Source organism: Phalacrocorax carbo, chromosome 3 (assembly GCF_963921805.1).
Source record: "Phalacrocorax carbo chromosome 3, bPhaCar2.1, whole genome shotgun sequence".
Taxonomy (NCBI): domain Eukaryota; kingdom Metazoa; phylum Chordata; class Aves; order Suliformes; family Phalacrocoracidae; genus Phalacrocorax; species Phalacrocorax carbo.
In genome coordinates this window covers 68,182,033-68,198,907 of record NC_087515.1, presented here as the reverse complement: position 1 = coordinate 68,198,907, position 16,875 = coordinate 68,182,033, and the positions used below count along the sequence as shown (strand labels likewise).

The 16,875-nt window shown below is 37.7% G+C and overlaps 1 protein-coding gene across 14 annotated transcripts in view; it reads right to left on the bottom strand.

Moving 5' to 3' along the window:
- Window positions 1–16,875, bottom strand: part of EPB41L2 (erythrocyte membrane protein band 4.1 like 2) — a 122,429-nt gene that overhangs the window by 7,136 nt on the left and 98,418 nt on the right. For 3 of the 14 annotated variants that reach the window (XR_010372205.1, XM_064447283.1, XM_064447284.1), the window contains 7 exons: window positions 13,295–13,357; window positions 10,160–10,306; window positions 8,671–8,775; window positions 4,516–4,569; window positions 3,750–4,304; window positions 1,892–2,014; window positions 1,283–1,381 (listed from right to left, as the gene is read on the bottom strand). Coding sequence is in view for 13 of the 14 variants with exons in the window: in XM_064447283.1 (XP_064303353.1) it covers window positions 1,283–1,381; window positions 1,892–2,014; window positions 3,750–4,304; window positions 4,516–4,569; window positions 8,671–8,775; window positions 10,160–10,306; window positions 13,295–13,357 (1,146 nt within the window). In the remaining variant the exon portion in view is untranslated. Of the gene's footprint in view, window positions 1–1,282; window positions 1,382–1,891; window positions 2,015–3,749; window positions 4,305–4,515; window positions 4,570–5,645; window positions 5,793–8,670; window positions 8,776–10,159; window positions 10,307–13,294; window positions 13,358–16,875 lie in introns of all 14 variants that reach the window. The other 11 variants (XM_064447296.1, XM_064447292.1, XM_064447285.1 and 8 more) reach the window with 11 other exon arrangements.

Below are 16,875 nucleotides of genomic sequence, written 5' to 3'. Positions count from 1 at the left end.
ATAAGATAAGGATCTGCTACATTATGGAAATCCCAGTAATTTTTTAGTAAAAGACAAGACTGAAACCACTTTCTTTAATGGTTCCTCCCTAAAAGCTGCATTATTTGACATCTGAACTTGACAAGTAAGTGTCCACCTTCCCCCCTCTCCCTCCTAAGCTGTGGTAGCACAATTTATTGCATAAAGACTTTTTCCTAAAAGGGTAGTGGCTTAATGATTCCAAAAGGGAGCAGGAGATTGAAAAGGACCTGTTGACTAGCCTGTGTTACAAAACATACACATTTTAGATTCTGACCTCACTTTATTTTATGTGACGTTTATATGACAACTTTCTATCATGCCTCCACTGTCGTTCTGTGAATACCACTTTCAATCTTAAGAATACATGCACGGAATGTATATCCAGTGAGCAGTGAGTTATTCTTGCATTCTGCAATAACGTGAAACTTCTTGTCTCGGGGGGAGGGGGGGGAATCCCTAACTCACACCTTGTTTCCTTCTTTGCTTTTCCTTCACCCTAAACAAAAGTTTCTGTAATTTTGTTGGAAAACTATGCTAAGAGTTCAATGACAAGAGCTCAAAACTGTGTTGTTGAGGCATGCCTAATATCTGATAAATATTTACAAAAATTAGTATTAATAATCACCACCACCACACTTTGGTAGTTCTACCACTCTGGCATGAAACATTACACGACACTGGAACAGACGTGATGTCCTGCTGAGTTTTCTTTTCTTTATCAAGCATGGAATGCAGAGCACATAATTCAGCAGCAAAATATGCCTGCTACGTGATCTAGTGGTATGGTCTGTTTTTAAATATGCTTTAAACCCAGCAGCACAAGGATGATCAACTAAGGCTGAGAAAACACTGTTTCAGGTCATCCTCATGACAGATGCCATGAGTAGAGCTCCTGTGGACCCCAGACAAATCAGTTACCTTACAGAATCTTTGTTAATGTATCAGAGTGATGACAGGTCTGAAACTGTAAAAATTTAGGTACATATTCATTTGTCAAACACAGAAATAAGACCTAAAAGAATACTTAAAAAACCTAATCAGGTGTCTCTCCCGTTCCCTGTCCTGTTCCCAGATATTCCTGCTTATTCATTAGGGCTTCTCTGTTCATATTAACTCTCACACGTGTCTGGAACGAATCCAATCCATTTCAAGTCAGCTTGCTTCAATAAAGTAGCAGATATATGAGAAATTTGATGTCAGACTTAATCTTGAGGTTTTGGGTTTTAATTTTTTTTTTTAGTTCAGAGACATCATATTTTACCTTTGTGATGTGTGTAGTTGTGGTAGTAGAAATTGACTCTGATGTAATTGTCTGTGCACTCAGCAGCACACCAGCATTGCCTCCAGCACTGCCATCAAACTGTAAGGGGAAAAAACCAGTACTTTTATATTTTGGCATTCAAAAGTTTTGTTTACACAGGAGAAAAGGATGGTTTTCTTACTAAACACATTCTTTAGTTCAGTCAGAACTCAAATCTAAACAGAAGCCATTGAGGTTTGCTGAATCATGTAAGACTGTTGTTACAGTTGATTCGTGTGGAAAATTTACAATCAAAATTATGTGTTCCTTTCAGGAGCAATGAGATATTTTAATCAAGTTTCCAAAACTAAAAATGAGTTGTACACTTGGAGACAGCAACTAAGTCCTTATATAAAAAAACAAGTAAACAAAAACCCCACTTAGAACTTTAGGAGTAACACCGCTCTGTCTACATACATTTCAATTCATAATTCATTGCCAAAACATAATCTTTGCTGCTAGAAAAAAGTATAGGTTTCTGAAAAGCATTTTTTGGACATTATATTTTGATCTCTAAGTAACTGGAATAAAAATAAGCTTGCAAACAATATAATAACCCAGCCACCATACCTGTGGTGATTCATATGTGATAGTTTTAGTTTCTGTTTGAACAATTGGAACTTCTTTAGTGGAGATTTCAGTTCTCTGTGTGGCATCCGAAATGGTTACCATCTCTGTTTTCACTACTGGAGGCTGTGGTGCAAGAAATAACCAATCAATTCAAAAGGCAGAAGAAGGTTTGTAAAGTGGACCAAGAAAACACATCCAAACACTCAAGATAAGCATAACAGTAAGATAAGTATTTGATTCTCTTCCCACTTAAAGAGCATGCAATAAACAAGTAAAGTGAAATGGAGACTAAAACACCAGCCCTCTAGTATCTGAAGAAGATGGTAGGAAAATTTTATCTCCTAATAACCTTGACAAACTAGGGGAGTAAAAAAAAAAACAAAAAGCAAAACAACAAAAAACCAACCTTAGTTTGCATAAGGAAGTTGATAGCTAGCTCAAATGGATAAACTCATATTAGAATTAATCTGGGAAAATACCTATCATTGCTCAGTCAAACTGCAAATAAGGACTAGAAATTCCAAGGAAATGAAATAAAAGATTCACTTTTTAATATGTACTACTTCTGGAACAGAAAAAACAGCTTTAGCAATTAGATTTTAAGCAGTCTACATTAAATGTAATAATTCTGGAAATCAATGGCTTCTTTTGACAACAATCCTAAAAAGACATTTTAGCCAGTTAGAATTATCTAGTTCTCTGCATTATCATGAAGAAAGCAATTAACCAGGGGTCTGTAAGCCAGTGAACTTCTGACTTATTGGAGCAGATTTTCGATATATTTAAAAACTTTTTTAAAAAAAATCTAGTAAAGCCTTCGGGTAACTTTCTACATGCATCAGCTTCTATCTCCCATTGATTTCTGATGCACGTGGCTGGAGTCCCAGAAAGAAGTCTGACACTTGCACATGCAGCAGCTCTTCTCCCCTTCTGCCAAACTAGCTATGTTTTTAGGAAATGTGGGTGCCTGCAACCTCTAAAGGTCTTATGAACAAGTTCTTTCACATCGCTAATCAGAACACCTGTGTACGCAAAAGACAACAAAAGAAAGAAGGGAAGCCGATTGGATTTAAGTGCAAAGAAAAAAAAATTGCCACCATTACAAGAACAAGCAGGTCGCCAACTAGGGAAAAACCCTGCCCAATTATTGAAAAACTCAGCAGAAGATCATGCCAGCTTCACTTAATTTTTTTTCCCTTTCTGTTTCTGTATAAAGTTTGCCCAGAAATGAACCTTGATTGGCTTAAAACAACTAATTGTGACTGGAACCCATGCATGCTTCCCTACATAGCTACTGCACTAGAAGACTTCATAGTAAGATTATAATGCAGTGCTCTCATCTATGCAATTTCTAGCCATACTTGTTCTAGTCTATAAATTAATATAATTTTTAAAAAGAAAAAAAAAAACCAGGCAAAAAAGCAGTGAGCAATGAGGGGGGGAAAAAGGAACAAAAATTTATGATGTGTTTTCTGATTTCAGTCACCAGTAGTTTTCCAATCACAATTATGTATCATGGACGTATCAAAAACAATTGACAAATAGACAAGACAAGACTTAAAACATTAGAAACATGTAAATCATAAATATACATTATATATGTGCATATAAAATAAGGGGGAGATAAAAAGGTGATGGCAGTCTTCGGAAGGTTTGCCTCAGTTCTAGCAAAAACTCAGAAACCATAACTGAAGGAGACAGAATTTCTCTGCTCATTAATGGTTTCCCCTTCCAAATGATCTGAATCTTGTTGGATGCCTGAAGAGCTGGAGAAATAGGAGAAGAAGAAAGGCAGGTATATTTTCACCCCAAGAAATATCTCTGCTTAATCTAGTTGTCAAACTGTTCTACCATTTACCTCAGAACAACAAATTATTTGTGGTGCAACATCAATGTCAACATGAGACACATCTCCATTGAGTTTGAGCTGTTCTGCCTCTTTTTCTTCACCTAAATCTTGCTTAATTTCCTCTGATAAATTCTTCTCTTCTGTAGCTATTGTAACTGCATTTTCCTGGACCAAATCTTCAGCTTGTGTGTGCTCAACTGGTACATTTAGTTTACTGTCTTCTGATGCGGCTTCCACATGCTCTATTTTTTCTTCGTGTTCTTTCCTTTTCACATCTTCCTCTTCTTCCTGTTCTTCCCTGATGACTTCCTCAATTGCCCTATGATGTGGCTGGTATTCTCCCACCTCTTCATCCTCACTCTCACTACTACTGCTGCTGCTGCTACTATCTGACGGCAATGATGAAGAGTCCTTTTTTGACAGATGCTCCACCTTACATGTTTCCCCAGCATCAGTGGCAACTTGCATTTTCCCTCTGTTGGTTTCGTCTATGACTAGTGTTTCTTCTATCCCAACCTCTGCCTGCTTCTTCTCCTCCACTATGTCCAGAGTCTCATGTGAACTCTGCACAAAAAACATGGATGAGGAAAAACAAAAGTAGAGTACATGAATAAATTAAAATGATGGAAACAAAATTAGCTGATGGCTGGTTCATGTCATGTAGAAGACAAAAGATGGTTGTGATGGTTAACTGAAAAAGGAAGGAAAGAAAGAATGAAGATGGATTGGGAGAGTTAGAGCCAAATTTAACTATGGGAAAAAAAATCAGTAGAACCTTATCAGCATCGCTGACTCCAGTACAAGGACCTTCTGTTCTGGAAGCATGTCTCTGTGAAACAAAAAGCAATCAGAGGGAAAAAAATCAATGCATAACCCTTTTCAGCAGTGTAACATCCTCCAAGCAAGCTTTAACAATATATATACGTGATACTGGACAGATACTGTGAATGCACTGCAAGACTCACATAGAACTATGCTCTTTTCTTTCCACTTCATTGAAACATTCCATTCAAAAGTAGGTAAGAATTATGCACATTATTAATTAGGATAAGAATGTAATTATGAAAGACTGAAAATAAAAGCATGAATGCACTGGCAAGTGATGCTACAGAGGCAGTTATTTCTCTCAATTAAGTCAGGAATTAAGAATAAATAATATTAAGGGAAAGTAAAAAAAAAAAAGAAACCAAAACACCAAACCTCTTTAGCATTCTATGATCAGATTATCATCATACAAAATAAAATAAAATAAACCATAAAAGAGTATTGAAGATTTTATTAGTTGTTCATCTTTGGTCTGTTACTTTATGAAACTTAACAGATAATAAGAGGGAGGTTGTTTAGGGTGGTATGTTGTCAGAATAGCAATACATGATTACTAAGTTGATCTCATTAGGATTCAGTTTGGAGCCAAAATGATGAGATTAAAGCAGTTATCTTAGTATTTGTTCTGTAACAAAATAATCTGTGATGGATATCCCGGAAAGTCCACCATAAATTACATATTAGCTAGTCTTTTTGTTCTAATGTATTTTTAGCAAATGCAGCAGAATTTGAGTTTAGATGAAAAAGAATATAAAAGTCAGCACATCATCTGTGACTTAATCCTGGCTTTTACTGCTGTTTACCAAGCAAAGCACCTACAGTGTGTAAGCCAGCATTCCTGGTGAAGCTTAAAAGAAGCAAGCACCAATTATCATTTCCTGAGCATTGCAGACAGACAACCCAGCTCTCCTGCTGGGTCCCTCTCCCCTCTCATAGGAGCAACCAGCTTACCGGCTCCGGTACGCGACAAGCAAGGTGCAGGCCGCCCCTCTAGCGTTTTTAAGACGGCGGGGGGCGGGCCGTTAGCCGGGCGCGGGCCCGACGGGGGTTGAGGGGGTTGGCGGGGGGGAGGGGAAGCACCTGAGGGGGCGGCGCGGCCGAGGCGGCGGTCTCCTCCCCCGCAGCGCCCTCTGCTGGCCCCACGCTGGCGGCGGCGAAGGGCCCTCTGGAGCCCGCGCAAAAGCCCTCCTTACTAAACAAAATGGACGTTATCTCCTCTTCTAGGCTCTAGATGGGTTAGGAAACGGAAAGCAAAGAATTAAACAGTGAGGGACGGAGCCGCGGCGACCTACGAAGGAAAGGCTTGGCAAGAGAGACAGGACAAGGCGAAGGGCTGGGCTGCAGGAGCACAGCAGGGCAGAAGCAAGGACAGGGACAAAGATCTGCTGTCACCACAACACACAGTCGTACGCTGATACTGCATCTCTCCTCCATGCATTTCGCACTATAAAAATCAAAAACAGTAACATTTCCATGGATTTTTCCAAGCAGAACAGTTTACTTAGGCAGTAATTCCGTATTTACTACTGGGATTTTTCCCTTTTTTAAAAAAATCCATTTTTAACATCTTCTGATGCCTAATTGGCTCAGAGTTTCAGGGTACTCAAATACATTCGCTTTAAACCATACATACCCACAGAGCTGAAATGAGGTTTTCTTTACAATATATGTTATACATTTGTTTTTCAAATGCTTAAATAACCTAAGCAAATTCCTTTCAACTAATCTGTTTTCAAAAAGCCCTTCCCATTCTACTGGGAACACTTCTTTTATTCAAATACACATAAAAGGATAGATTACTTTAAAGCATAAATTATGTCCAGAGTCTGGTGTGTTTTCTGTAGTACCATAAATCTGTATGGTAAAGCCAACTTTTAAAATTCAGGTGGGTACAAGCTCTGAAAAGGCTAAAATTCTTTATTCCAGCTTTCCTTCCATGACCTCTTTGACCTCGTAGTAAGTTAGAAGTAAAAACAGTTAAAATAAAAAGCCAATAAAGTTAACAAATACCTAAACATGGACATAGCGCACATCTTGACAACATTCAATAACATACATTTCTGTCTTAGGAAACAGTACTAGAGAACCATGGCAGAAGCACACACCAGAGGAAAGCCAAGGTGCCATGCAGACAACTGCAGTCCGTCTGGACTCACTGTGTGAGTAGCAATGTAGAATCAGAACAGACGTGAGAGATGCCATGCTACTGTGTGTATACTACAACACATATGGCATGCAGAAGAACAGAGAAAGAGAAGAAAAAGAACGCCTGTATTTTTTCCCCTACAATAAAATTTTAATTATATTTCGAAGGTGGCTAGGAAAATGTAATGTGAGTGCAAGCTGTTAAATCTGCCCGTGTGCAACATTCAGTATCAATCAGGGCAATATGTTCCTCACCCCCACTTTCTTTCCCTAGTTTACTGCGCACAATAAATGTTCATCTATTAATAGATTACCTCAAAAGGAAAAAATGTTCACAACACTCCTTCTACCGTATTCTGGTACCACATGTTTTCTAACAACTCAAAGCAGTAAAAAAAGGCATGGGGAAAAATAAATCTCCATGTGGTATGTGGTCAGATTGTGTGCACATCTCTCTCCTCACATATGTAGATCAAAGACAGGCACATACCACGCATCTTCTTGCATTTTACCACCTTCAAATGTTTAGATCTTCTATTCTTTTAAAAGGAAAACCCCAATCACACAATTTGTTTGATAATGTAACCCCTGTTCCCCAAACAGGCATTTAGTAAAAATTATGAAATGTATAGATAGAATTGTCACTTTTAATCAAATTATGATAGTTATAATAATGTATTAGCCTGTGAAGATTTTTAAATTCCCAGCAAATTCCTTCTGGTACATAGTCATATACACTAAGAAGAAATACTGTCTAGATGTGGGAGGGAGGGGGAGTCTAAGAAAAACCCAAATATTGTGGGTATCCATAACATAACATTTCACACATTTACTTGTGACATACATATCAATGTGTCACAATTTGTTATAATTAAGTCACAGATGCTGTGCATTTATGGGAGTACAGCAATACAGTAGTGGCACAAACAACATGCACCCAAAATAATATTTCTCATACACAGAAAGTTACTTATTTGCAAGTATTTTCACTGCAGCAAAAGAAGGAAGAAAAGAAAAAATATTAGCAGCGGTATCCTTGCTTTACTCTCGTCTGTTGCCCAAATATCCTAAAAGGTAGGCAAAGAACCATACAGTCCAGGAATAGGACTGAGCAATGTATTAGTCTACTAATACCAGCAAGTTTATGAATTGGGTGTAACAAAACACTTGAATGCAAACCTCTCTACATCCATCAACAAATAATTCAGGATGGAATTATTTGTTACTGTCTCCAAAACCTCATATTTATGTATGTCACTGAAACAGGACTGATAGCTTTGCATTAACCTACTTTTGCCCCCACTCCTAGGTGGTGGAAGATAGTCCAAAACTGATGTAAAAAAAGCAACATCACAATTGCTACCCATCATCACTATCATACTGCTAATAGTCCCCCTGGTTAGATGGTGGTTTTCACTGCATAAATGTTAAACCAGCTAATGGGGGACAAAACCTCCCTCTTTTCCTGGATGGAGAGAAAGGTACGGAAGCGTGGAGGTACTCAGAACCAGGTTGCCTTTGAAATGAAGCTGCTTCTACAGCAGTATTGATTTGAAGAATGATTACATAGTGAACATGTAAAGCAAAAGTTCTTCTGTGAAGTGTCAAATAACCGCAGACAATCATTTCCTAACAGAATGGAAACACATGTTTTGCTGTCATCCTAGTCAACATACAGTAATTTTCTGGTGAAAAACGTTGGTTTTCTTTTCAAAAATGGTAGCCATTCAGAACACAGCTAGTTTGATGTTTAAGCTGGCATTCATATATGTGTGTATATATATACACACACACACACACACACACACAAAGATCCTGGTTGACAACTCAACCTTGTCCTTTCAGTACTGGCTTAAAAAGTTCTCTCCATCGGTGAGGGGAGGAGGGGGAAGAAGAAAGAAGTGCCTAAGCTAGCCCACAGTGGATACAGCAAAAAGGCAGTAGGTTTCAGGGCAGCCACCTTATCGGTTTCCTCTGGTTTTGCTCCAGCAATCCATGGCATTGCGGTCCATTGCTTCTCCTTCCCAGGCAGCGTTTTCACTTGGAAAATGTGGTCTCCTTTTTTCTATTTGGTTTTCATTTTATAAAACCAGTGTAAGTCAACAAGCAATGAGACAGACACACACTATATATAACATAAAAGCCAAATCATCTGAAAGTGACAACATATTAGATGAGGGGGAACAAAAACAACCCAGAGATAAAAGAACTTAGAGGGGCCTCAACTTCAATACAAAGAAATCAACACAGAAAATACACACAACCACATAACAAAAACTGAGTTACACTTTTACATAAATGTCATTTTAACCAAAAAGATATTTATAGCTGTTAAATGAACCAATGTGTCATGGATATTTGAAAATTTGACCAGCATTTGTATCTAGGCATATACTAGCATTTACCACTATGTGTAGAAATATTCAGGTACTACTCAGAAATTTGAGGAATAATTTCTTGGTGATAACCAAAATTAACAAGACAGTCATTGAATAAGTGATCCATACAGTCAGTAACTGTACTAGCTGTATGCACATACAGTTCAGATTGCTTAAGTATTGTATTGAAATAATGTTTTCTTATCAAAAAATCATTTGGTAGCATCAAGCAAGCTTAATTGAAAGTTCACCTCTCTGGGGACTGAGGAGAATACTTCAGAACTTAATGGCATAGAACAACAATACATTTAGGAGGGAAGGGTAGGAACAATGGTGGAAGAAAAGGATAACAACAGAAGATAAACTAATTGCTTTCAAAGACTGATTTGCTCTTCTACTCTATGAAAGAAGCAGCAAATATCTCCTCATAAAGCTTAAGTTTCTCAACAGCAAGAGAAATTTATTTGGGTAGTTTCCTTGCCACAAGCATTCAGGATGATATTTGTAGAAAACCGTTTTCCAAACTGCTTTTTTATGGTTCAGTCAGGAAGGAGGTATAGAGAAAAAGTAAATTAATTTTACAGACTTCTGGAGATTAAGGTGAGTAAAGCTTAACAACTACATGAAATATGTCCTGAAGAAGTCAACACTAAATTATGTTCATGTAAGGTCCTTCTGAAACAACACACAGGCTGTGTGTGTGTTTATGCACAAGCTGTCTATGAAAAGTTAGAGAGGAAAAAGGAGGGAAAAATTCTACTGTCACTGAAAAGTTGTCTCCATCAATCTGTGTAAAACAGAGTGAAATTTAAGCTCCCCTTAACACACAGCAAAATACTGCCATCACTTCCATTTTCTTCTAGTGATTCTAATTCAGTTGGTCTTGTAGAAGAATAAGATTCCACACATTATTTAAAGTCAGGTCCAACGGTAAAAAGTTAATGTATACTTAGTATAAACAAATATTACATTAGCCAAAGAAAGTGTTAATCTAAAGGACAAACTGCATTTACTATATTACATACAGGGTTGTACGGAAACGCATGCGGACAGGTGTCTGCAATGACATACCCCTTGTGTCTGTAGGGACAGAGGTGTGATACGCCGCTTTTCCCACTCATTTGGGCGTGGTTCAGGTGTGGATTCCATGAAATTGCGCTTGAGCTCACTAATGCTAGCCTGGTGTTTCAGTAAGTCGTCCTGGGTCTTATCCAGGTCCTAGCAAACCCGCAATGTAAAACAAAGTAGGACAAAACACGACAACAAAAGCAAACTTAACTGGAAAAAACAAACAAACAAAAAAACCAACCAAACCAAGGAAAGTGCCTTGTGTCTGAAGAGCTGTTCTTCTTTGGAGTGCCTTAAACTAAAACGTTTAAAGCTATAAGGAAAGTAAGATTTTTTTATATTTTGTTTTTGTAATAAAGGGCCACTCATACACTATTTCTTCCGTGTTTTAAGGCAAACAGAAAATAACGCTGTGCATGGTTATTTAACATGGCTATTTTCATCTAAAACATTAAACTACTAACCATATGAAAAATAATAGTTTCCAGTAGTTGCTTTCATCTACAATTTTTAAGCACAGAAGCAAGCATTTTGGGATGCTGCAAACTAACATTACTGAAGGCAGCTGTAAGAAAGAACTGTCCAACCTAATAAGCATTATAAAAATGCATCTCTCTTGATATTACAAGCTCCATGAAAAATACTTCTGTGAAGACAATATGACAGGGCCAAATATGCAAGCACCTAACACCTGCATAACTTCAGAGGGGCTACTCATTGTGCCCGTCATGTAGGCTTAAACTTACTGAAAGAATCAGATTTGAAGACTTAAAGCCAGATCTCTGCCAATTCCACATTGAAGAACCTGACAGCAAACACAACACTCAAGTAGGGATAGTTTTTGTGCACACCAATACCAAAGACATGTTCTCTCTAAATTGAGCCTACGTAGGCAAGTGCCAAAGGGAACACCGCAGTGTGAATATCGAATTAGATTCTGTGATGACCCACTGAGGCTAAGCTGCAGCACGCTGGATCAAATAACTACAAGCTAGTTTTTCACCTCATACCAGATACAGGGGCAGGCATAAGGATGAGGAACTATGCAGAAACATAACTCTTCTGGTAAACAGACAAAAATCTGCTTAGCTCTCTTAGAAATTCATTATCCTTTAAATACAATGCTGGACTTTGGTGGGAAGAGCAGATTTCACTCTGCTTTCATAATCTGTCCTCCTTCCAGCATGCCAAGTCTTGAGGAAAGCCTCTGTTGGTTATGCACACTCTAACACAGAATATTTTTTCAGTATTCTCTGATGAAATTCGAGTTTAAGCCTCAGATCCATTTTTAGTATAGAATTAAAAGACTGAGGCTTAAAATGGAATAATAACAATGCAGACATGATTATTAGTGAAGTCTTATCAAAAGAATGTAATCAGATACAATAATTTAGGTAAAGCATCTGGGTTTTGTACAAAGATTTTATATACTTTGTAACAGAATGTTTTGAAATTTAACATTTTGGTTAGGATTTTTATAGTCAGTGCTCACAATGCAAAGACACCCCATCTCAAGTCATGAAAAATCCAAACCCAATACAAACTCATCAGTTTCTAGTTTCTTTTCACTTGCATGTTTAGCACCAGTAACAGTTTGGTGCTGCACACCTATTTCCTAATTCTGTGCATATTCACACATGCACTTTGAACACTAAGAACCTCTCTTTCCTTCTGGCAACCTCAGTAAGTTCATATTGTCACAGGGCCAATGCTTCACTTTTAATCTAGGACTAACAAACGAGACATTAAATATGTCCCCCTAAAGTATGTATTTCCTCAGTGAAGTAAAACCCTATGCCAAAGGCATTCTGTTACCCAGCTGAAGCTCGTAACAATCATGTCAATTTTAAAACCTGTCTTGGCTTGACACAAGGCATGTTTCTTGGTCTTGATCAAAGCACAGTTATGCAATGCACACTTTCAGTGCTTTAGTAAGTTATACACAAGCAAAGTTTCATTAAGTGACCAAAAGCTGCAAAAAGCCAGAAACGTATTAGTTGGGTTACTGTGATCCATACATCTCCTTATTACTGAACAAAACCAATGACTTTTAAAAAGACAGTTTTTTGTGACAGAGGGAATTATTTATAGCCCCATCTGGATTAATATAATAGGGACAGTTGTAGGAATTTTAAAAAAGTTTGAAGTTACTAGTTTATGTTGTTAACCACAAGTTAAATGACACTGATTATAACTACAGTCTTTGATGAAATAATCCCGATTAACAGACTATATGAAAATTCTTATAATAAAAATCTCTACTTCAGTGACAACGCACTACACATTAACATACTGTTCAAAGGTCTTGTTGTTCATCTTCAGTGAAAACAAACCTTAAGGAAGCAAGAATTACTTCCATTTTAAAAGCAAAAAAATACGGCAAAGATTTCAGAAGCATACATAAATATTCCCTTTAAAAATCTGATCCTCATATACATTTCTCAAAGGTCCTAAAAAAAAAAAATCAATGACTGTCAAAACCATAATTATTTTTTCTATATTTCTATCACTGCTTGTGCCTTACTAGCTCCATTTATTCAGATAATGTATTGGATAAAGGTTGATTAAACTGGTCAAAACTAGAAACCCTGCTCAAGAGAAAATGCGCATGTTGGGGAGCAATGTATAAAAATACCATTTAGGATTATCACAGAATCACAGAATGGTAGGGGTTGGAAGGGACCTCTGGAGATCATCTCGTCCAACCCCCCTGCTTGAGCAGGCACACCTAGAGCAGGGGGCACAGGAACGTGTCCAGGTGGGTTTTGAATGTCTCCAGGGAAGGGACTCTACGACCTCCCTGGGCAGCCTGTGCCACCGCTATGTTCAATGAATTGGACCTATGTGTTTGCTTTATCTAAATAGGGCTATTATTCCCAATTGCCACCTTGAAAACATCTAGCAAAAATATACAAAATGTACATTCAACATTCAAGCTAACATTTCTTTTTGTTTGGATTTCTTGGGGTTTGTTTTGTTTTTAATTTGAACTCAAACTAGAACAATGACATGCAACATTTCCAAGCTGGTTTCCCCCCATGCACTTCATGCACTGTGTCCATAACAGCCTGCAGGTGACCTCCCATCCCATGCAGCTTGGCAGCCCGTGAGAAGGTGAAGTGTTTCTTATATACAAACCTCCAACATTAAATTGCTATGTCTGACATAAATATTTTCCCCGTCTACTCTCAAGGAATTGCTCTGTGAAATTAAGCCACATAGACAAAACAAACAAAACCAAAAAAAAACAAAACACAAACCAAAATGAACATAAAAGGTACCATCAAGTAAATAAAAAAAAGACCCTTAGAATCAAACAGTTAAATAAAGGAAACAAAATAGTAAAGTGAAAAGGCACTATTCAGACTAAATCCACAGAAAGTTTAGGGTGCTAACAAGGCAGGCAGCTACAGCCAGATTTAATTGTAAAAAAAACAACCATGCACCTTCTGCTGAGTTTCCTCCTCTTCACACTCCACCTATGTGAGCACGTGGCAAATTACCAAGAAAAGGAACCGTTAACATATGCTTACAGACTAACACAGAGGCTTCATCTTTTTGTAAATGCTGCAAAGCGTGCTATATTTACAGACCTTTACTGTTTCGGCCCCAGATGTTGTTGAAATTATTAAGCGACTTTGGTCTTCCTTCACCTACATTGTTGTAGAATGGTTGAAGTAATACTTGGCATAAGTGGCATGAAAAATGGAAGTTTCACACTATGTCCCTTTCTTGCTGTACTTTTCACCGTTTTCCAGATGGAAATTTAAGAATGAGTAAAGAAAAAAAATGATATGCGTAATTCCTCTTTAAGTGCCTTAAAGTCTGCAACGAGTTGATGGGAAAATGGAATCTAATGCGTGAGTTCTTTTAGTAAGCGAGTCTGGGATTCAAGTCAAACACCTAAATACTGTCTTAATTATTTTAAGAATGTTGCTGTCTTTGGATGAGTTATTTGTACCCCACCCCCCTTTTCAGGTGAATATATTCTTCCTCAAACTGCAATGCAATCTACTGGAAATGGTAGGTAAGATAAGAAGATTAGCTGTAAGTATTAAAGAATGCTGTTCCTTAAGGCATTCAGAAAAAGCAAACCACTTCCCAGTCTTTCCATGGGTACAAATATCAACTGCTAATCTTAGGAAAAGATGCATTTAGAACAACATTGTGCAATAAGTAAACATCTCGTCAAATTAATGTACTTGCACATACTGTTGAATTTTGGATTCTGCGTGAATGCATGCATGATGTGGTACATATCACATTTTTTATTCATTTCTCACTTATCTGGCATTCCATTTTCTGCAACTTTGTTACAAATGATGGATTAAATTAGGTTACAGAAAAAGTCAAGTCTTTAAAGTTATGTTTTTCATTATTTTAAACTTATATTGGTGTTTTTAATGGCATGTCGTATTTTGCATGTTTTTAATATGTACATTGTATTGATTTAATCAGCTTAACAAACTTCATGAAGTATAACATTGAACAGGCCCTCCCCCTTTTTAATTCTATATTTGGTTTCATATTTCCTCTGAAGATCAAAATAAACCACCTTTTTCTAGTGGTGTTGCTGTAACATTCACAGGAGAAAGAAAGAAAAGGCATTTTGTCAGCCACTCCAGATGATCACAGCAACACATTAGTGTGACTGAGGCTTCTGTACAGCAATTTTAAGTGTATTTCAAAGAATGTTCAGGCTCCAGTGATTAATGTCTGATTCACCCTGCAATCCCAGCTAATGAACAAAATCAGTCTCTACCTTAACTGCTGCTAGAGATTAATCAAAGCACTTAAAAAAAAGTGTCATTCACAGACTCAACTTTGCACACACCCTTGTAGAGCAGAAACACCTGAAGTCTAGAATAACAAAGCAGCTGATTTTCAAGCATTCATAGTTTTCTGAATTTGGCTTTTAGGAATTCCACTTTTCAGATCTATACAGAACTTTGGAAAGGTGCAGGAGGCATGCATTTTAACACAAACTCATAGTGCAAGTAACACAACTTGCAAATAGTATCAAGTAATAATATATCTATTATTACACAGCACTTTCAGTATTCAGATTTATGTGCTCATAAACATTTTGAACTACAAAGCAACTCTATCTGCAGCTCAGTATCAGTGGAATATGATGAAAATATGCATGCTGTAGGAATTCAGGCAGAAAACCCACCAGCCATCTACTGACTAAAAATCCCATAATGGCAATTTTTCACAAATAAGAAAAGTTAGAGAGATACAGATATACACGTACGCGCACGGGTGTGTGTATTTATATATATATCTATAGGCACGTACATAGACATATCCTTATACTTGGAAGTGTGCAAAACTGAGCAAGCCTCTGGGAGAACAAGCATAAAAGCTACGTGTAAGTGTCAACATTTAAGCAACAAAATTACACACCTCCTCTTCCTCTGCTTTGTCATTCAGGTCATTGTCATTAGAGGCGCTAAAGGAAGTCGCCTTAGGCTCCAGGTAGCAGAGCGACAGAGCAAGAGGAAGGGAAAATGTGAGTGAAAAAGGAATAGACTGGAAAGCAGACAGAAGCAGCACAAAGATAAGGAGAAAAGAAGGGATGAAGGAAGGAGAGGTAATAGGAATATAGTGCTGAAGGCCAGGTGGGAGGAAGGAGATGCAAACATCAGGAAGGCTAGGAAAAGTAATATAACCATCCTCATCAAGCAGCGAACGGAAACTAAAAGAAAAGCATCTGATAAAGCTGAACGAGACACACAACTCAGTGCTTTGGTAGTCATTTGTATGGATTTTTCCTTCCACAGCAGGGGAGCCTTGACTAGCTAGGGGTCTCATAGATTCGAAGGTATTAGTTGGTGAAGCTGTTTTGTTTTTATTATGATCTGGTGTTTCTTTCATGGAATTGCAGTCTGAGATGTCCGGGATGGTAGGGAGGGGCTCCCCAAAGGGATCTTCCTCTGAAATATCTGAAAGCATGTCCACTTCAGGGACAGGTGACAGGTTTGTGAGATGAGATGACACAGAATGGATAGGTAGTGATGATGGGTGTACATGAGTGAGCTGAAGAAAAAAATTCTATGCACAATGGAAAATGAAATCACAACAAAACGCAAGTTCGAAGGCACAAAAAGAGGGAAAAAAAGACATTATTAGTTAGTGAAAATTTTTACTTAGAAGCAGGGATAGCTCTACTAATGCAATAGAAACACCAAATAAAAATAGAAACCCCCTTGTCTTTTACAAGCAGCCAACTTGTTTAGTTCTGTGGATTATAAAAGGAACCCATTACGAATGTTTTGTTCTCAGGCTGTAAAGAACTGTGCACTTTTGAACTGTAATAGTCACAACAGATGGAAGTGGAGAGACATTGAAAGCTTTGGCAGAAAGGTCAGGGGACAGTGCAGTACACGAAAGACAAACTGGCACTTTGATCCTTGGGTTTATAACCATTTCCTCTAAGACTTAAAGAGAGCCAGAAAGGAAGAGAAGTATCTGCACTAGGGGGGAAGAAAGCTGTTCACAGAATTGGCATGTGTAACAAAACCTTACTGAACAGCTTCCTGGAACAACTTCCCAAAATACTGCCTTTTTTTTTCTTTTGTTAAAATATTGAAAGATACTGCCGCTTTGAAAAAGGGAGTATCACCATTTTACCAAGCCCAAACAAGTCAAAACACAGTAACTTATTTTACCATTTTTCTCCCATAAAGAAACTGTGTGGTTTTTAACTAAGCTAA